At 46.9% G+C, this 20,567-nt stretch overlaps 2 protein-coding genes across 2 annotated transcripts in view; both read right to left on the bottom strand.

Annotated features, from left to right (window-relative positions):
- Positions 1 to 20,567, bottom strand: part of LOC139790750 (ankyrin repeat domain-containing protein 26-like) — a 678,272-nt gene that overhangs the window by 6,152 nt on the left and 651,553 nt on the right. The window lies entirely within an intron of this gene.
- On the bottom strand, positions 983 to 4,351 carry LOC139790748 (ankyrin repeat domain-containing protein 7-like). The gene is made up of 8 exons (XM_071732603.1): positions 4,346 to 4,351; positions 3,912 to 4,085; positions 3,692 to 3,798; positions 3,143 to 3,280; positions 2,446 to 2,675; positions 1,454 to 1,487; positions 1,305 to 1,374; positions 983 to 1,048 (listed from the first exon to the last, which is right to left on the bottom strand). Exons 1-8 carry the CDS (start codon positions 4,349 to 4,351, stop codon positions 983 to 985), a joined length of 825 nt encoding a protein of 274 aa, XP_071588704.1.

Genomic DNA, 20,567 nt, shown 5'->3' with positions numbered 1-20,567 from the left:
CCAGCTGGGCTCTGACTGCTCACATGATGCCAAATCAGCCTCATGGGGAAATTCAGACAGAAAAGCACAAGATTCCCACATCTCAAGACAAGGAACTAAAAGGAGCAAAAGCTGCTGAATCAGGGGAGGTTTAGGTTACACATCAGAAAATTTTTGGCAGCCAGAGGGCAGCTGAGCAGTGGAAGAAGCTCCCCAGGGAAGTGGTGACAGCACCAAACCTGCCAGAGCTCCAGAAGTGTTTTGGATGAAGCTCTCAGGTGTGATTCTGGGGGTGCCCAAAGACACAGGGACAGGAGTTGGACCTGATGGGTCCCTTCCAACTTCTGATTCTATTTCCTAACTCAGTTCTCTCACCAGTGCTGACTTCTAAAGGTGCCTTGGGGACTTGAAGGCCACCATTGCCAACAGACTTCTTCGCATTCTCAGATGCTGCAGGGCTTTGCAGGTCACCATTGCCTCCCGTCTCCTCCTTCTTCTGCTTTTCTTTCAGGTCTGGTAACTTTTAGGAAAAGAGTTCAACGGAAAGAAGATTTTTAAAAGGGCAGAAGCAAGCATCTTCTTTGCCTTTAAATGACTCCTTGAAAAAGGCTTTTTTATTGAAAAGAAAAAAGGGAAACTTTGCTGAGCTTTCATTTACAAGGCGTTCAGCTTTTCCATGGAAATCTGGAGGAGCAGAAAGGATTTCTTCCTGTCCGCAGTCTCAGCCCTGCTTCTTCACAGCCCCTGAGAAGCCCTTCCCCACTTCAGCCCAGCTTCATTTCAGTTACAGTAAAATTCAGCTATAGTAAAATTCAGCTCTCAAAGTTTCAGAATTCTTACTTGCAAGGAACTCTCAGCATCACCAGACTCACTGCACAAATCAGCCTCTGCATTATCCCTAAATTTCAAACATCACAGCAGAAAAATGCATTATTTCTATTTAAATCAGTGCAGGAAAATGGAATCATCTTAAAACTAAAGATGCTGGCTGGCATCTCCAGCATTAGTGAGTGGGTTGAGCCGCCACACTCAAGTTCCCCATCACTGCAGAATCCCCCTGCAACAGATGCTGATCCAAATGAACAGGAAGAAATAAAATAATGTGACTGTGTACCTATGACTTTTGGCCCCAAACCACAAATCTACTGCTTTCTCTGCCACAGCTACAGGTTTTTCAGCAAAATCTGACAGCAGAAGAAAGGCCAGAGATGGCTTCTAAGAAGAAAAAAATGCTGGCTGGAACTTCTGTTTCTTTCAGTCCCAGAGAAAACTTGCCTTCAAGAGATTTATTTTTCAAGGACACTTCTCCTGTAAATGCACCATACCTTAGGGGTAAAAAGGAGTGAATCTTCAGAATCTTTCCAAGTGATATCATTCATCTCAGTCTCAGAGCTCCTTAAAAAACAAAGCAAAATCAGTGCTGTGTCTCTAAAATCACCCCTCAAGCAAATGGTAGGGGTTTGTAAAGTCTCACCTTATTGAGCCTCCTTCACAAAGGTTTTCTGTGGCTGTTCAAAGATTAAATGACATGCTGACATTAGATTTGAAATGCCAGCAATTAAACAGTACACTTTAAAAACCTCAAAGAACAACAGGTCGCAGTCTAGAGTCTGAGGTGACAAAATTTCATTGATATTAAAAAATGACTTCTTTAGGATCCTTCTAGGGCTCTGTGTTCTCCTAAGCATAGACTGGATTTTAAACACTCACTGAAGGAGCTGGGTGTTTGATCACAAAGCAGTGTAATTTTTTTATTAAAAAAATCACTGAGGGTGGAAAAAAAAAACCCATCATTTCTGTTGTAAATCAAACTATGTTCCAGAAGAGACAGTACACACAGGCACTGCATTGCTTGTTGCTAACAGTGACTTTTCTGAGACAATTTTTCCTCAAATTTCCAATTTGAGGGATCACGAGGGTCAAACCCCTTCCTGCCTTTCCTGCTTCCCCTCTCCCGGTTTGCTTCAGCATCCTGGGAGGATTCCATCCGTTCCTCTGCCTATGGTCCTGACCCATTCCAGCCTGGATCTGTGTGTTCCTGCCTCCAGCTCCCAACTGCTGCTGAGTCCAGGATTCCAGCCTGGACTTTCCGAGGGCTGCCCCGCAGCCTCGGTGGTGACGGGAGAGTTACTGGGGGAGAGGTGGGAGGAACGTGGTATCAATTTTCCTGTATCTTTGTATATATTTAGTAATTTTTTCTATTTATCATTACTGTTTCATTAAAGCTGTGTAGTTTAGTTTCCACCCCATAACTCCCTTATTCTCTCTCCTTTCTTCATCAGGGAGGGGAATTACTAGTGAGCATCTGTTATTTCAGTTTAATTGCTGGGCCAATGTTAAACCCTGCCAACAAATCACAGGTGCCCTGACAAGGCCAAAAAGTAACAAATCAGCACGTTCCCAAACCACCTCAAGAAAAGGCCACATCATTTTCCTCTTGAGCTCCTCCATAGTTAAGGATCCTACCTCCTCTGTCCACAGCAGGTGCACCCCAAAAAACTGGAGCAGCTCCTGCCTGCTCAGGAGTGATGACTATGCTGGGATCTTCTGTATCACACGCAGGAGCTTCTCCTCTGTTCTCCTGGTCTGGTTTTTCTTTTATCCCTCCAGCAGCTCCTGCCTGTTCGGGAGATCCAAGTGCATCCCCTGCAGGAGCTTCTGCTGTGTCCTCCAGTTTTGCCAGGTACTGACTTACACTGGACAGAGAAAGAGAGGAAATAAAATTGGTAAAAAGAACCACATGCTGGCACAACAGTTAACACCAATTTATTACCACCCCCCTCCCCCCCCTGCAAATATTTATAAAAATTCATAAACTCCTCAGTATTTGTTAGGGGTAATACACACAGAACTCACTCCAGCATTCCCTGCAGTCACATTCGCCCTATAAATGCACATTCCCACCTTCCAAGTAATTAACTCCTGCTCAGAACATTTTTTCAGCCTGCCTTTTAGGCACACATAACCACCTGAGATAATCTCAGTTCTAACCAAACACCAGGTGACAGAATTGCTCTGGTTACCCCCCCTTCCACCCTCCCAAAGGAAGATAAAAAGGGAATAGGGAAGAGAGACTTTAAGGTGTGAAAATAAGACTGGAAGAGGTTTACTGGAAGAGGAAGAGACCACACCATTTATTCTAATCATAAAGTTCAAAGTTTACCGTAAATGGCCATGAAGATCAGCATAATCCACAGCTATCCTCCCATCTTTGTCTTCATGGGAAATATTGGCACCGTGAGAAAGGAGAACTTTGACCAAATACATCTCCCCAACAGAAGCAGCAATCATGAGTGGGGTTCTGAAAGATTCAAAACATGCAATGCCATGGATCATTTGACACAGACACAGTCATTATTTTCATTCCTGCTTGCTCTCAGAAGTATTTTCTCCATTCCTTTACAATGAACACATTTGGATAAACACTCAAGGAGCAAACCAAAGTCTTTGCTTCCCTGGACCCCCCTCCTCCTTCCTGGACCCCCTCCTCCTTCTGGGCCCCCTCCTCCTTCCTGGACCCCCCTCCTTATCCTGGATCCCCTCCTTCTTCCTGGACCCCCTCCTATTCCTGGATACCCTCTTATTACTGGACCCCCTCTTATTCATGGATCCCCTCCTCCTTCTGGATCCCCTTCTCTTCCTGGATCCCCTCCTCCTCCTGGACCCCCTCCTTCTTCCAGCCCCCCCTCCTTCTCCTGGATAAACCCCTTACCTTTCATGCTCATCTCGAGCATGCACATCAGCTCCTGCTTTCAGGAGATCTTCTAATATCACCTCATGTTTTTCAGTGATAGCAAGAGTTAGTGGGGTACAGCCCTTCTGAAAAGTCAGAGAAATGCATCATGTAAATAATCAAAGTAAAAAAAAAATAATCTGTAAAAATTTTGATGCAACGTTCTGAAAGGACTTCTTGAAGAAATAGAAACATTTACCTTATTCTTGGCATCCAGTTTGGCACCATGCTTGATTAACTGCCTCACGAGGTTTTTATGATGAGCCAGGATGGCCAACTGGAGGGCAGTGTTGCCATCGATGTCTGCAAGATTTGTGTCAGCACCCTGCTCTAGCAGAAAAGTCACGCAGTCTTGTTCTCTGAGCTGTACTGCCTGGGAATAACACACACAAAAAAAAAAAAAAAAAAAAAAAAGACTTCCAGAATTCACATTTCACTCCATCACAGCTCGCCCAGCTTCTGACCACTGGGAAAGAAGAGCACCTGCAAAGATGATCTGACAGGTGCCTGTTCCACTCCAAATCCAACAGGCGTGTTTCCGCACAGCTCTGCGTACAGAGTCCTGCCAGACACCTCTCCTTTCATGCACAGTCGATAAGCCCCTCTTCCAAGAGCAGAACTTCTCCCACTCACCTTCATCAGGGGTGTTCTCCCAAAATTATCAACAGCATCCAACTGGCTGCCGTGCTCTACAAGGAATCTGGCAACCTCTGTGTGGCCGTTTGCACACGCCAGATGGAGAGGTGTCCTGAGAATTAAACATGTGAGCTTAACGCAAAAGAACCAAAGCTGTGGCACCACCCATCCCAGGGCAGGAGAGACCTGGGGATGCCTGAGAACCCTGCAGGGAGAGCAGGGCCAAGCAGCAGCCCAGCACCTCCAGGAGCACTGGCGCCCACCCAGCAGCTCCCAGCACTGGAAAGCTCTCGAGTTCCCCCTCCCAGCTGACAGGGCACATCTTGCTTTGCAAGCAATCAGCTCCAAGGGGATCCCACACAAACCCTGCAGGGAGGATGCTCCCGCACGCCACCCGAGGTGTCCCAGCAGTGGCCCACAGCCCCTCACCGATTCTCCCTGTCGCGGCAGTCAATGCCCCAAATCTTGATCCACGAGTGCCAGAACCTCAGCCAGGACAGGTGGCCGTGGGCAGCAGCATGGTGCAGCCTCTTCAGATCTTTCTCCTCAATCTCAGGGCCGCTGGTGCTGGCAGCAGCAGCACGGGGCCACACAGGATTGTAACTGGGCAGCACAGTACTGTAGCGACGGTGACTCTTCCTCCTGAAGAGCCCCATCCCGGGAGCCCTGCGGGGTGCAGGGCACAGCTCTGCGGGAGCAGCAGGAGGCAGCCGGCAGAGCCGGAGGGGTGGAGGTTAATGACAGGGGAAGGGCAAAGGCAGGGACAGGGGAGGGAAGAGACAGACGAGGACGAGGTGGATGCAAGGGGAAAGGCAGGGACGAGGCAGGAGATAGGAGCAAACCAACAGCAAGGACCAGGAGCAGCCGGAGAGACACAGCCCAGCGCAGCTCAGCACAGGAGCCACAACGGCAGAGTCGCCCCTAACGGCAGTCGCCAGGGGCAACGGTGGGCGGGGCCGAACCACCTGCCGGGGGGAAGGGGGGGGGGGGGGGCAGGAAGGGGCTGAACCAATTCACAGGGCGGGGGGAGGGGACTGAAAGGAAAGGAAAAGGCTCCTTTAATCCTTAAACCTTGCATTGGTTTAAGCCTCAGCATTCATTCATTGCCACTACAGGTGACAATGGTCCCTTAAGTATCTGAGAGAAGCTGAGAAGCTCTCCCCCACCTCTATGAGTCATACAAAGTGGAAAATTCTCCCCCTGAGGAGAGGCTTTTTTATAACCAATTAAAAGGAGGAGCTAGAGAGGGTAAAAAATCATGCTTTTTTTGTGGCTGGTGCCCAGCTGGCTGTACTGAGGATTCTCAGGGCTATGCAGTTGCGCTCTTTTTATTGGTGTGTGGTGGCTTTTGGTATCAAACCCTGTGCTGAGAGCTGCAAGCTCTTTGTCACCAGCTTATCCCATCTTTTCACAACCACTTCTTGTCTCTCACCACATGTTTAAATGGCAAACTAGCTTGTTCTGACTGCACAGAGCTCACTGCAAAAGTTCCACTGCCATTGCACAAGTACAGGTTGTTTCCTTAGACAAGTCTAACCCATAACTAGAGGGAAATGGACATCTAGAACTCTCCTGGCTTACCAGGAATTCTGTTCTCCTTGGCAGGACAACTCTGGGGAAAATGTTAACACAAATGTTAACCCCCACCATGCTACATGTGCCACACCCAGCTACACAGAAAATCATCTTACAGTTCCCTGATGAAGTCCCCCAAAATTCAGCCCCCAAATGGGGGCCTTATAAGAGACCCCAAAGCACTGAGTTCCCAACTGAGAGACCCCCAAACCAGGCTCCCCCAGCCAGGCTCCCCCAAACCAGAGACCCCCAGAACACTCCCCCACATCAGGAACTCCTAAAAAGGGGATCCTGAAATAAACCCCCAGAAGAGAGACCCCTAAACCAGGTGTTACGGTTTAACACTGGCCCAGCAATTAAACCGAGTGACAGATGTTCTCTATTAATCTCTCTCCTCCCTGATAAGGAAAGGAGAGAGAATAAGGGAGAGAGACTTGTGGGTGGGAAACTAAACTACACAACTTTAATGAAGCAGTAATGATCAATAGAAAAATATAGAGGAAAATTGATACTACGTTCCTTCCCCCCTCTTCCCCCAATAACTCTCACGTCACCACCGAGGCTGCAGGGCGGCCCTGGGAAAGTCCAGGCTGGACTCCTGGAGTCGGCAGCAGTCGGGAACTGGAGGCAGGAACACAGAGATAAGGGCTGGCACAGATCAGGACCACAGGCAGAGGAACGCATGGGATCCTTCCAGGATGCCGGGTGAAGGAAGGGAAGCAGGAAAGGCAGGAAGGGCAGGCAGCCGGAAGCTGGAAGCATGGCTTGGCCCTCGTGATCCCTCAAATTTACCCTGAGTATGAGGTGTATGGGATGGAATCCTCTGTTTGGTCAATTCTGGCATCTGTCTTGTCCATTCCTCCCCAAAGGAGGGCTGCAGGTGGGACCTCTTTATGCCTTCTGGAGGGTAAAATGTTTTCCTCAGAGCTGAGCAGTGTCCTTGGCTCTGCATACCAGCCTCTAGCAGTAACATCAAGTGTTATCAGTCCTAGAAGCACACACTGTCTGAGAAACTTGCTGTTAATTTCAACAAGTGCAACTACTTACAAGAGACAGAAAATCACCTTTATCCTGGCCCAAACCAGGACACCAGGGATCACCAACTCCACCAGCCACCTCCTCCTCCTCATCATCATCATGCTCCTCTTCCTGTTCCTTCTCCTCCTCCTGTTCCTCCTGTTCCTGATGATGGAGTCATCACTGATGCCACCTGCTGAGGCTTTTCTTCCCTTTTTTTTTTTCCACTTGGGCACTGAATTCCTCCTCCTCCTCTTCCCTGCAGCTCCAGTGGAGATCAGTGCCCAGCTGGAAGGATCTACTCCAGCCCCTCTTCCCCTCTTTTGGAGCATCCCCAGAGCCAGGAAATCCACTCCTGGTTTCTCCCTGCTTGGTGTGCAGCCCACAGGGACGTGGTTCTTTGTGGAGCATCCCCACAGCCACCTCCTGCCAAGACAACAGTGGAAAAGTCCTGCTCATCCCTCCAGCAAGGACCAGAAGAGTGAGCAACCCCCAGGACCTGGGTGAGACCTGGCTCAGGGCCTCCCAAAAATGCTCTCCTGGAGATGGGCTGCAAAGGCAGAGAGATGGGATGGATCCCAACATGTCCCTCCGAGGACACCCAGCTGCCACAAACCATTCTAGGATTCTCCAGCTCCAACCATTCCATCATTCCATGACTCACCACCATGGGTTGGATGCCTACAGAGATGGTGACCATGGTGACCCATGGCTGCTGCCCGGTGCTACAGACCACCAGAGACTCTGATGGCTGCCACGGACCTGGAGGGTTCTAGAACACGGGCACTGGGCCTGTGCGGCAAAGAGGTCATGATGTGGCACTCAGGTCACACCTGAGACCTGGATATGGCACAATGTTGAATCAGGGGAATGAGATGTAACCTTTCCTTGTATAACCACAAGGCTTAGGGGAACAGGAAACAAGACATGCACAGTTCCTGTACCCTAAAAAAGGCTCCAATGTACATCCTATTGTGATAATCTAAGCTGGTTTTACTGCTGACTGCAGAGCGTTGCACAGGAGAGAAGGAGCTCATGTGTGGAATCGAAGGGCAACAAGAGGGGAAACTGAGGCAGACACTGACTTCATCCAACGACCACAAGATGGGGGTTAAAAAGACCCTCAGAGAAAAAGCGGGCACGTGCCTTTGAAGGCCTGCCTCTCCCAAGAACTAATAAACATAATCCAGCCTGTTCCTAGAATAGTCGTGAATATGTATTAGGATAGTCACAGATATGCATTAGAATAAATATGAATATGTATTAAAGTATGGAATATAAGCCGAAAGATTAAACTTTTAATTTTAATTTAATTTAATGTGGAGACTCCCCACGCACCCAGCGCTGTTTGCTTTGCCTTTATTTGCTGAAATAAGACTAAGTCTCATTTGCTACTACCAGAGACTCAGCCATTTATCACAATGGGCTGATTTTGCTGTGAGGTTTTTTTCAGAATCTACATGCTCTACACACTCAAAGCACAGAACTTTGATAGATTTTCTTAGTTACACCAAATCCATAGGCGTTTTTAACGAAGAAACAAGAAAATAATAGTCATGCTGTGGCCAGGTAACTTAATTTATTCCTAGATTTCCTAATAGTGAAAGGACACTTACTTTCTTTTGTGCTTCACTGGGCTCTCTTCAGGAAAATTATTTTCTCAAACCTCCCTGGCCAAGCAATCAAATGAGTACTGATAACAAAGGCAACCCTTCCTAATTGCAGCCAGCAAACCAAGAAAAAGCTTTTCCCTTTTCCTTTCCAAAAAAGAGGTGTTTGTTTTTTTAAACAAAGCACAGGCCAGAGCCAACACAACAAAAAGGAACGCCTGTAATGGTGTTTGTTCCAAAGTCACCAAAACCAAACACCCACATGGAGATTTCTGCCATTTAAGAGCTGACACACCAGGGCTGCTCTGCGGGTCGGGCTCTTCTCCCGAGTAGCTGCCAGTAAGACAACAGGGGATGAACTTAAGCTCTGCCAGGGGAGGTTTAGGTTGGATATTAGGAAAAAATTCTTTACAGGGAGGGTGATCAGACATTGGAATGGGCTGTCCAGGGAGGTGGTAGATTCTCCATCCCTGGAGGTTTTAAAACAAAGCTGGATGTGGCACTCAGTGCCATGGTCTAGTAACCACAGTGGCAGTGGATCAAGGGTTGGACTTGATGAGCTCAGAGATCCTTTCCAAACCAGATGAATCTGTGACTCTGTGAAATACACTCTTGCAAGAGTGCACAACTCTTTTTAGAGAGAGGTTGCTATTTTGCAGCAGAGAAGAACATCAAGAGATCTATCAGAAGGATTTAACAAGCCACAAACAGCAACAGTCTTGTAAAATGAAGATCACAATCTGAAATTTCCATGCAGTTCAACTACCTTCCACCCAGTAAACCAATGACATTGATGACCCTTGATTTCAACACTAGATTATCCACAGGCAAGTGACTTCTCTTTTCTGGTGCACACTACTGATTCTGTACTACATTTCAGAACTTCACACCTGTGTCAAAACACCCTGGTGTTCCCACAGCTTCAGTGGCCAAACAGTTAAACTTCTTCTGCCTGAGTGCTCCCACCAGAATTATTTAATACACTCAGCAATGCAAACTCTCTAGAAGACAGCAGTGAAAGAGTAAGGTGTGAGGAAGTCTCTCTAAATTCACTTAAGAAACACGTCACTAACAGCAATGGTCTCAGGCTTAGGGAAGGCTGACAGGAGACAAGATTCTTAACTTAGCTCCCTGCCACCAGTGTCCAACCAGCCTCCAGAGTTCAGTATCTGCCACCATCTTACCCTAGAGATCAGTCACTATCCACCCACGTTAACTACACCCGGCCTGCATCTCTCCTAAGGAAGGAACTCTGTTCTTGCTAACTAAGCCAGGCTAATGCATGTGTAGCAGGAAGAACCTGCACCAGTCAGCAACAGCCCAGCTCCAGTCCTAGCAGCACAGAGACTACAGCCCCACCTCCTGAGCACCCAACCCATCCATTCTACTCCAACTGCTGCTCCCAGAGCCCGCTGGGCACTGAGCACAGAGCTTTGAAGGCACTGAAGCTCCATGCCCTGAATCCAGGTGTTCTTCCAGATACAAGGACATCAAGTTCTTTATACACCCACATGAGGCTTTGTTATCTGAAAAACTGCAGGAAAATACCTTACAAAAATTTCCTGCATCCTCCACAAATACTACACGTCACTTTTCCTACGCTCTGTATCTGTACTTCATGAATTCTATAAAGTTTGCAAACAAAGCAAACAACGTATGGCTGCAGTGTGATACAATCACAAAACATCAGCTTTAGCTCTTTTTAGTAATTTAAGCTGACTGATCATTCAACACTAAATGAAACTACAGTCCTCAAGGAGCTTTCAGAAAGACCCATTTTCCTTCCTATTTAATCCCCTGTCCTTGATTCTGAACTCTTACATTTGTTTAAAAGCTCAGTCTCTTCAAACGCCAACATTTTTGAGATTGGCAACCATGATTTATGACATGCACACCAAACGTCAATTAAGAACTTACATTTAGCAAAAGAGACAATCTGTGAGAAACAAAACATTCTAAAAAAAAGGAGAGCTGGAGAGCAAGTGGAACTGGCTAGGCACAGCTTAAGTTAAGCCAGTTGTGTCTGCAAGGAAAAAAAGGAGCACTGCTCTTGGCCCATATTGCTGTCTTTCCTAAACGGGCAGGAACTGCTTCAGCTCCATCTTATGCAACTTCTTCAGTCCAGTGACATCTGCAAGCAAACCTCTGATCAAAGCCAGGCCAAGAGCACTATTTCAAAACTGGATTGTAATGACTACACCTGAATCATCTGGACCTTGAATGGAATCAACAGCTAAATACACCACGTGTAAATATCTATTTATGAAAGAGAGTTACTCCAATCGGGTATTTTATTGAAAAATTACAATTAAAACTAGAATTTATTTTGGACGTCTATTAACTAAAAATCAAGGAAGACACTTCTCTTCCCCATCAACAAAGAGCACTGGAATTTCCTCCGCTGGTTAACAATTTCTGACCAAATTCACCCTACAAAACTTTACAAATCATTATCAATAGATAGCAGGGAGGAAGAACTTCTTCTCAATTTGGGTAACAAAGGCAAGACAAGGGAAAGAGATCAAATATCTGTAGGAATAGAAATGCCAGTCCTGGTAGTATAGAAATATACAGACATGGAAAGGAACAGAAACACCAACACACAGTGCTGCCATGCAGTCACTTTCCATCTTTACATTTACTCAAGTCTGAGCCACAACCAGAGAAAATTTACAATCATTTAGGTGCCCACATCCAGTGCTCCAAAAATCTTCTGGAATATTTCACTATTATCCTGAAGCCCAAAAAGGCCTAATAAAACTGTTTAGAGACAGAGTTTTAAGCCTTTAAACAGCAAAGGTATTTATTTGTGGATCCGGGGAACTCCCAGCTCTTGCTGGACAAAGAGTTCCGAGGGTTAAGGGAAAGGGTTGGGGTGTTTATACAGGAAAAGGGGAGGTTACAACATCGTTACATTCTCAATTCGGGTTAGGGTTAGGGTTCTTGCTGACTTCATTATATTGTTACAAGGCGATATCAGACCCTATCCATAACTTTCTTCTTATCTGTTTGTGGTGACATCTTTTATGTCCTTCTTGTGCAGATGTTCACATTCTTTGGTGCCCAGCTGGCGCCTCAATGGCCTTGGCAGTGTCTTGTTTTAAGAACAAGACCTACACTTTTAATTATCTTTGAGACAGAAGTTAATCCCGTTCTGGCCTTGTGTTTGGTTACATTGTTCTAGTGGAAAATGCCACCTCTCAGCTGCTTTGTTCACTTCCTTCTCAGTTTAACCCTGAATTTTACTGGTTATGAATACAAATTCATTTTCTACATAAAGTAAATTCACACAAACAGCTTGGCCTGATCTCCTCTCCTTACAGGAGTTAATCCTGTCAGGATCTTTCTCTTTTTCAATCCAACCAGAATATCCAACACAGCAAGAGCAAAACCTAGAAACTCAGCAATACCAACCTCCCACTCTAATGTCAACACAGGACCTCTTGCCAGTACCAAATTAAAAGAAAAGTAGAACAGCCCAAAACAATCCAACTTCCATTTAAATCAAAGATCAGTGGCTCTACACTTTTAGAGAAATTCTCAGACACATTCAGCATGCGGTATTTCTAACACATTAATTTTCAGGCTTTTAAGAAGAAGTGCAGTTTCATGGCCAGTGCTGTTTCAGTAGCAATTGAACTTGTCAATAGCAATTTCAGCTTCCTCTCTGACAGAGAAACTGAAGCAGGCTTTGTCTCTGGCAACACTGAAATGATGGCACTGCTGAAAGCAAAGGCAGAGCTCTGGCTTTGCATCCCCCCTTGCCTTTGGTGCCACCTCAGAAAGGCCACGCTGCAGGAAGCAGCTGGTTTATCACAGCTTAGTGTTGATGTCACATCCAGACAGGGCTTTAGACACCTGAGGGAAAAGGGCCTGCACAAGTGATCTAAAGAAAAAACTACCAAAAATGGTGGGGAAACAGCATTTAAGTACGTGACAAAAAAAAAAGAAAAATTGAATCAATGAACTATTTTCATATTTGCAGCCTTTAAACGCCTTCAGTAATTCCTTCCCTTCCTTCATCTGTAAGAAATGATGCTACTTCAGTTTGTTCAGGTCTCCATTCCAAGCTGTCTACATCTAAACAATTTACATTTTTTTATACGACCCCAAACTTGGATTCTAGCACATACTTCAGTTCACTATTCCATTTTGGCTGCTTTATTGCTTGTTTTTCTTACCTTCTAGTTCCTGTCACTTTCCTAATTCCATCAGTCCCCATGGCCATGAGATGCTTCCTTCCCCTCTCCTCGTCCACAAAGGAATCTCTTCATCATCACCTTCCTTTTGTAGATCAACACTTCATAATCCAGTCCCAGCTCCATACAGGGGCTAGAAAAATGTCAAGCACTGTTTTCCAGAGGTTCCTCTTGGTGACCTTGAAACAAGGGGTGCTCTCTGTCCACAGCCCATGTTGGATGCCTCTGTATTCACGGGAGCCCTACAAAGATACACAAACAAGTAGGAGCAAAGTAGAATGCATTCTCTCAGCATCCTCATTATGCTGGACATGCTCATTACTTTAAAAATTACGACTGAAACAATTTTCAGAAAGATTTTTATGGCGTAGACTGTTATATTGTGAGATTGCAAGAGTTGTGGAGAGTAATCATGGTGATCAGTGTTAACTTCATTTGAGTAAGAACTGTTCTGAACAGAACAGTACCAACTCTCTCCTGGGTCTAGCCTATCATTTCAAAGTACTGCTGGGTAACTGGCAGTCTCCCTTCTGAAAGTTCAGCCTGGAGTTTAACTCACCTACCCCAGCAGTGTCGTCTCCTTTGGGTCTGGTGTAAGAAGTGGGAGTTGGACCCCTCCATCCCTGGGTCCTCTCCTCTTCTGGGTAAACACACACTCGTCTTTTTCAAAAAGTACACTCTCCAGGACAGTGAGCAGGGACAGGTCTAGAAGAAGAGAACATTGTTTAAAACCACAAATATATTAGGCAGACCCATGGAGAAATGACACAAGCAATGGCTTACATTCCCTCCCCTGCTGAAACCACTCATGTCTACCTGGCAATACTGACAGCAGTCACAAGCTTGTAAAAGCTGCCTTCAAACTGAGCTAAGAAATTGAATTTCATTTTCTTCACAGATTTGGGGAAATCTGTGCACTACTCTGCCTTACTGACAGCACTCCCTTTCTTTAATACATCTCGTGCAGTTTCTGATGCTGTCACAGTGTTGTCCCCAAAGTGGGTCCATTACCTGGTGTGCCACAAGCACAGGCAGAGTCCAGATCTTTGACTTAACACCCAGTTCTGCACAGAAAGGGGAGCAGGGTGCTATTCCACAAAGCAAGCTGCATTTCCTGAATCACAAGTGAGACTTTTAGACCTAAAATGGTGAGAAAGAACTGGCCACCTCTAGGATGTTGTGGAGTCCACAGCCATGCTGCACACTCCTCAGGGTGAGCTGGGGGGGCACCCATCACACCCACATGGGGGATTGTGGGAAAAAATCCGCAGAGGCTTAAAGGACGACACGCAGTCACCAATATGGTTAAAGTGAAGTAATTTATTAACAGTGGACACTCGCTTTATATAGAGCCTTTGTTTATATAACGATATCTTGCAGGTGGCTATATCTTGGACACAAACTCTGTTCTCACAGAACTTCTGCTGGCTTCCTCATTATCGTGTTACTTCTTCTTTTCTACTGCCAGTTCCCTTATCTTTTTCCCATAGCTCATCTTTCAGTAACCTTGCAACTGGGTCTCAAGGCCCTTAGCTTACTCTAGCTAAAACTAAAGAGTCAGGATTGCTCACATGTCTGTTTTCTTCCAGACAGTTTCCCAACAGGGGATGAGCTGGGCTTCTGCAGGATTGGTTGGTGTCCCCCCTTGCAGCCTCCACCCTGTGATGAGTTGGGCTCTCTGGAAATATTTTGGGAGTCCACACTCCAGGGTAATTCAGATCACCTGGAATGATTTGGGGGTCACCCATCATGTCCCCTGGACCCCAGGATGGTTTGTGGGTTGCCAATTGCAGCCCAACACCACCAGGATATTTTTGATGTCCCCAGTCAGAGTCCCCAACCCCCAGGATCAGTTGGGGTTTCCAGGGCTGGAGTTGAGTCTCCTCCACTGCAGCCCGCCAAACCCTAAACTCTGGCACAGCACAACCTTGCAACCCCATAGCCCCAGCACCTGAAACCCTAGCATCCCATTGCCCCAGCGTATTGGAGCCCAAAGATACCAAAAAATGGAATACAGACTCCCTGGAGACCTCTGCCAGGGCCTTCAGGTGGCCCCTAATCTCAGTGATCACAGCTTTGGAGTGGGAGCTGAACAGAGCCACCAGCACACCACCAGCATCCATCTTCCCATCATCTGTCACAGCCTGAAAAAGTGCCTGGCTTCAACTGCTCAGGGATGAAAGGCTGAGGCACTCAAGAGATACTGCTCCCATTCAGTCCCAGAGTGCCCCAGGAGAGCCCTGACACCCCCAAATCAGCCCTGGGACATGAACACCACAGCCCAGATGTCCCCAGGGCTCAGGAGGGCTGTGGGGAGCAGGCAGGACATTTGGGGTGTCCCCAGTGCTGGCAGACAGCAGAGATGGAGACCCCAGGGGGAAGCCCAGGGTGATGGGGCCTGGCCCAGCTGCTCATCACTGATCTTCTGGGGCTCTGACCAGCTCCCTGCCCCCAGCTCTTCATCCCTCCCTCTCTGTCGTTTGCCCATCACAAGTTTCGGCTTTCACTGGCTGTCTCCCTCTCAACACTTCCCAATTCCTCCCTGCCTCTTCTCAGAGCCATTGCTGTTTCTCTCTCTCTCTTTCTCCACATCTGTCTCTCCCTCTCCTCTTCTGGCCTTATTGTCCCTCTCTCTCCTGCAGCCTCCCCCCTTTCCTGCCTCTCCCTCCCCTCTCCTTTCCTCTCCCCTCGCCCTTTCCCCTCTCTCCTGCTCCCTCTCCCACCCCTCTGTCACTCCCCTCTCCTGGGGCTTTTTCTGTCTCTCAGGCCCCTGGCCTGCCCCTGGCCCGCTCTCTGTCCACCCCCACTCTCTCCTCCTTCCCGCCCTTCTCCTCTCCCTCCCTCCCTCCCTCTTTGCCCCCTTCCCCACCATCTCTTTCCCGCTCCTCACCACTCTTTTTCCTGCCTTCTCTCCCTGCCCAGATCCCCTTCCTCCTGCTCCCCCTCCCACCTGGGCCGGGCCCAGGGCAGCCCCGGGGTCGGGCGGGCTCAGGCAGCAGGAAAGGAGGAGTGCCCCGTGGCATGCTGGGAGCTGTAGTCCCGGGGCATGCTGGGAGCTGTAGTCCCGGGGCATGCAGGGGGCTGCCCGGCGGCCATCTTGGTTCCCAGCCCATGCTGGCAGCTGCCATTTCCCCAGACTCCCCATCCCGCACCGGGAAAAAACTCCAGGAGGGCGGCGTGGATAAGCCAGCAGCTCTTAAAAGCCCTCAAACTGAAGGAGGAAGCATGCAGAGGGGGGAAGCAAGGGCAAATACCCTGGGGGGAGTAGAGAGGTGGTTGGAGCAGCTGGGGAGCAGAGCAGGAGAGCCACATCCATTCCAGTATGAATTGAATCTAAAGCAGGGCATGGGACAACCAGAGAGCCTTATTCACTGGGGGAGAAGAAGAGGTTTGTGACCTCACCCTGTGAGGGGCTGGGTCACGAATAGGACGAAGCGTCAGCGTGCGTGTGAGAAGGCACCTCAGAAGATGGGACAGAAGAAAAGCAAGCCTTCTGATCCCATGGGTGGGGAACCGCAAGTTAGGCTTCCCCAGATACCCCTGGACAGTCCTTTGGGGTTAATGGTTAAATATTGGAATAATTACCCTTCTAGGCAGGGTAAAAGCCAAATTAAAATGATACATTATTGTGTGGAAGTATGGGGAGGTAAACAAATTAGAGAAGATCATTTATATTGGCCCGTTTTTGGGTCATTTGAAGATTGGATTTGCCAGGCATTAAATACATATGTGAAATCAAAAGAACCATTCAGCCTGGAAGAAAGTGAATATGCTAGTTTATGGATTGGGTCAGAAACAAGAATTAATTTGTACCCTTTAAAGAATGGAGAAAGAAAGAAAAGAAAAATCCTAAATCAGAAGAAACTCCTCTTGCACCTCCACCATATATTCCGCCACCTCCACTTCCAGAACCCCAGCCCCCAGTATCACCAGTTCAGGTAGCCCCCCGTGCTCCCCCTGATGAGGACTCAGACTCAGATTCCTCAGCGGTGGATCAGAGACGGGTTACAAGAAGCCAAACAAGGGCGAGACAAAGTAAAGATGTGGGTGGTTTATATCCACTACAAGAAATTGCAATGGGAGGACCGCAGGCTGGTATGGGATATGTGGTTGTTCCTTTGAACTCAGGAGATGCAAGAGAATTTAAAAAGGAAATGGGAAATTTATTGGAGGATCCTTTAGGAGTGGCAGAACGTGTAGATCAATTCTTAGGACCTAATGTGTTTACCTGGGATGAGTTGCAGTCAATTTTAGGAATATTGTTTACTGTAGAGGAACGGGGAATGATCAGGAGGGCAGGAATGAGAATTCAGGATGAGCAACATCAGCATGGTCCTGCAGCCGATATTAAGTGGCCCCTTCAAAAACCAGACTGGAATAACCAGGATCCAGTACATAGGGGACATATGCAGGACTTGAGAACTATGATTATTCAAGGTATTAGGGAATCAGTCCCACGAGGGCAAAATATTAATAAAGCATTTAAGGAACACCAAAAGAAAGATGAAACTCCTACTGAGTGGTTAGAAAGGTTAAGAAAGAACTTACAGCTTGTACTCAGGGCTGGACCCAAGTACTCCAGTAGGAGAGGCTTTGTTAAAGCTCAGTTTGTGGCTAAATCTTGGATGGATAGTAGGAAAAAGCTGGAGAAATTGTTGACTGGATGAATTGTTGAGGGAGACTCAGAAAGTGTATGTGCGAAGAGATGAGGAGACAGAGAAGCAAACAGTGGAAATGATGGTTGCTGCTGTCCGAGAAAGTCAGAGACCGGCAGGTCAAAGACTAATGGGTCAGGAACTGGCTGAGCATACAGGACAGTATCAGAGGCCTGGTAGAGTTCCAGGGCCACCTGAAAGGACTAAGAATGTAGTAGTTTGCTATTATTGCAAAAAGAAGGGTCATATGAAGAGGGATTGTAGACAAAGGAAGATGGATGAGAGAATGTTTAAGGAAGATTAGGGGTGTCAGGGGCTTTACTTGCTGGGGACCAGAGAAATAAAGGAGCCCTTGATATAAAATAAGAGTAGGTCTCCAGCAACAGGAGGTAGAATTTTTAGTGGGCTCGGGGGCAGAAATGTCAATGGTCCGGATTCTACCTCCTGGGTGCAGAATATCCCATGCTGCCCCAGCCCATCCAGGTAAGCAAGTCTGACTAATGCTGGAGATGCCAGCAGGTTTACATTTGGGGACATTACTCTTACTGGGAAGTGTGCACAAATGTTACATTTTGGTAAATGTCCTTGCAGGACCTAAAGTCTGCATTGACTCTGGGGATGGTAACAGTTCCTTGCGTTGTGCACATCTGCAAGTAATTGTTCTGAAACTGCCATCTTAAAGAGAGCTGAATAATACCAAGTATTAGAAAGCTTGAAACCAGATTTTTAGAAGGGTTACGCATGTAAACACATGTAAATGTCCATTCTTGGAGACTTTTAATAATGGACTGCAAGTCTGAGCACCCGGATAAAACATCAAAGAATGGGTGGCTCACTCCAACTTAATTTACTCTGAAAATCTTTGAATGTTTTGCACAGTAGTGCTCTGGTTTAGATCAAAACCATATATGAAATGATTAAGCAACAACTACATGATTACCAAAAAGCATTGGTCTGGCAGCTAATGCACAAAATATCATAGAATTGACATAGTTCCTGCAGAGTGTATCTGGGTGAAATACTCCCTGAGGTGGGAATGTGAGGACTGTTTGTGTAGTTAGAGGTATAGGATAGAGCCAGCACCTGGGGGCTATCAGAAGGATAGGCTGACTATATTTATTGTTCAAGATGGGAACCAAGTCTTTGTGAAGGTCTTGTAAAAGAAAGCTCAGTCAAGATTCCCTTCTGTCTTAGGAAGGAAAAGTCTTTCCCAGGTAGTCAGTGGATGGCAGGGAAGGTGCTTCTTTCAGTTCTCTCCCGTTTTTTTTTTTTTTTTTTTTTTTAATCTCTTTTAGGAAGGATCCCCTGAAGAGAAGAGGGGCAGTGGGCAAGAGGTGGCAGCTGCAGTTCCTGAAGGTAGGTCTTTTTCTTGTTCATTGGATCTGGTTTTTTTTTGCTGGTTTGTTTGTATTGTTGTTGTTTGGTTAGGCATTTTTGTTTGGTTGCAGGGTTTTTGTTTGTATTTTTTGTGGGGTTTTTTTTGTTTGCTTTTTTCCTGGTATGGCTTAGAAAAAGAAGTTGTTTTTGAAATGTATTCATCCGTGCTGTCCTATGTTGACTTTTCTGCCTAAAGTTTGATTCTGTTATGACCTGTAGAGCTTGGGGATCGAAAGAAACAGAAGTTATAGTTTCATTTAGTGTTTCGAGGTAAGGGATTAGAGTTTAGGTTTGAGGGTTAGGGTTTAGGATAAGGTTTTACGATTCAGCCCATAGGGTTTAGGGTTAGGGGTTAGAGGTGAGGGGTTAGGTATTAGGCTTAAGGGGCTAGGGGAAAGCCTTAGGGTTAGGGTTAGGGGTTTAGGGTGGAGGGATAAGGGATAAGGGTTTAGAGATTAGGCTTTAGTATAAGGGTTAACGTGAGGGTCATGGTTAGAGCTAGGTAAAAGTTATGTGTAAAGGTAAGGGTAAAGGTTGGGGTTAGGGGTAAGGGTTAGGATAAGGGTTAGGACTAGGGAATATGGTTTGGTTTTAGGGTTAGGGTTTAAAGTTCAGGATTAGGCGTTAGGGGTTAGAGTTCAGGTTAGGGTTAGTGCTTAGGGATTAAAGTTTTCAATTAGGGTTACGGTTTATTGTTTAGGGCTAGGGTTAGGATTTAGGGCTTGGGCTTTGGCTTTAGAGGTTAGGGTTTAGGTTAAGGGTTTGGGTTAGTTATTGGGATTAGGGGTTACAGTTGGGTTTCAGCCTGCCTTGAGCAGGGCACTCAAACAAGATGATGGTCAGCAGTGTCTTGCAGCCTGAGGCATTCTTTGATTCTGAATGATCTGTAGGATCATGCCGCAGGAGGTGCATGGGAAGCTCATCGTTGAGTAATCAAGGAGAGGGTGCTGATGAAGGAGAGGAGAGGGTGATTCTGGGAATGGAATTAGAAAGTGAGTTCCATGGGGCTGGGTTGGCTTCAGTTGAGTGGAATCATGGAATCATGGAATGGGTTGGGTTGGAACTAGATGATCTTTAAGCCTTCCAAGCCAACCCATTCCATGATTCCATGATTCTGTGACACAGTCCCAGCCAGTAGCAGGCCAGCAGCAGGGCTTTGTGAGTCAGGGCCTGGTGCTTGGACACCGCTGTCATGGGGGTCTCTGTGGTGACTGGGGGGATATAGAAGGGGTGTGGAGATCTGGGTTGTCCGTACCTGGGAGAGCACCTGCCTCAGGAGTCAGGAGCTGCCCTGGGTGACAGTGTCAGTGAAGGAAGGAAGGGCCAGAGCAGAAGTTCCCCTGGAGCCTGTGAGGAGAGGGCAGCTGTCCCCTGCAGCCCATGGAAGGGCCCGGAGGGGAAGATGTGGATCTGCAGCCCATGGACTGTTTTGCCAGGATAGAGCTAATTTTCTCTCTTGTCATTTTTCTTTCAGCTAAGTCTCTTGTAAGCAGCAGCTGCCCTGGCTGAAATAAACAGCAAGTTTTTTCCCAGTCAGTGTCTGCTTCTAGGAGTGATAACACTCAACGTTTATAGTTAGTGCTAGGGAATGTTCTGCAGAACAAGGCCGCTGCTCAGTTCTGAAGAACATCTCGTGCACCAGAAAGAGAAAAGGAGCAAGGAGGTCACACCTACAAACACCTACAACCCTCCTTAAGGGAGGAGCAGAGACGAGAAATGACCAAAATTGACCAAAGAGAGTATTCTGTGCCGTACACAACATCCTCAGTATAAATTTGAGGGATGC

Source organism: Heliangelus exortis, unplaced genomic scaffold, assembly GCF_036169615.1.
Source record: "Heliangelus exortis unplaced genomic scaffold, bHelExo1.hap1 Scaffold_135, whole genome shotgun sequence".
NCBI classification, from domain to species: domain Eukaryota; kingdom Metazoa; phylum Chordata; class Aves; order Apodiformes; family Trochilidae; genus Heliangelus; species Heliangelus exortis.
Note: the sequence above shows the minus strand (reverse complement) of the source record. Positions and strands in the feature narration are given on the sequence as shown.

Excerpts from the sequence above, each read along its gene's own strand:
- LOC139790748 (XM_071732603.1), bottom strand. Across the intron at positions 3,799-3,911 it reads AACTGGATGCCAAGAATAAG|AAGGGCTGTACCCCACTAAC; the intron begins GTAAATGTTTCT and ends CTGACTTTTCAG. Across the intron at positions 1,488-2,445 it reads ACCTGCTGTGGACAGAGGAG|CCACAGAAAACCTTTGTGAA; the intron begins GTAGGATCCTTA and ends ATCTTTGAACAG.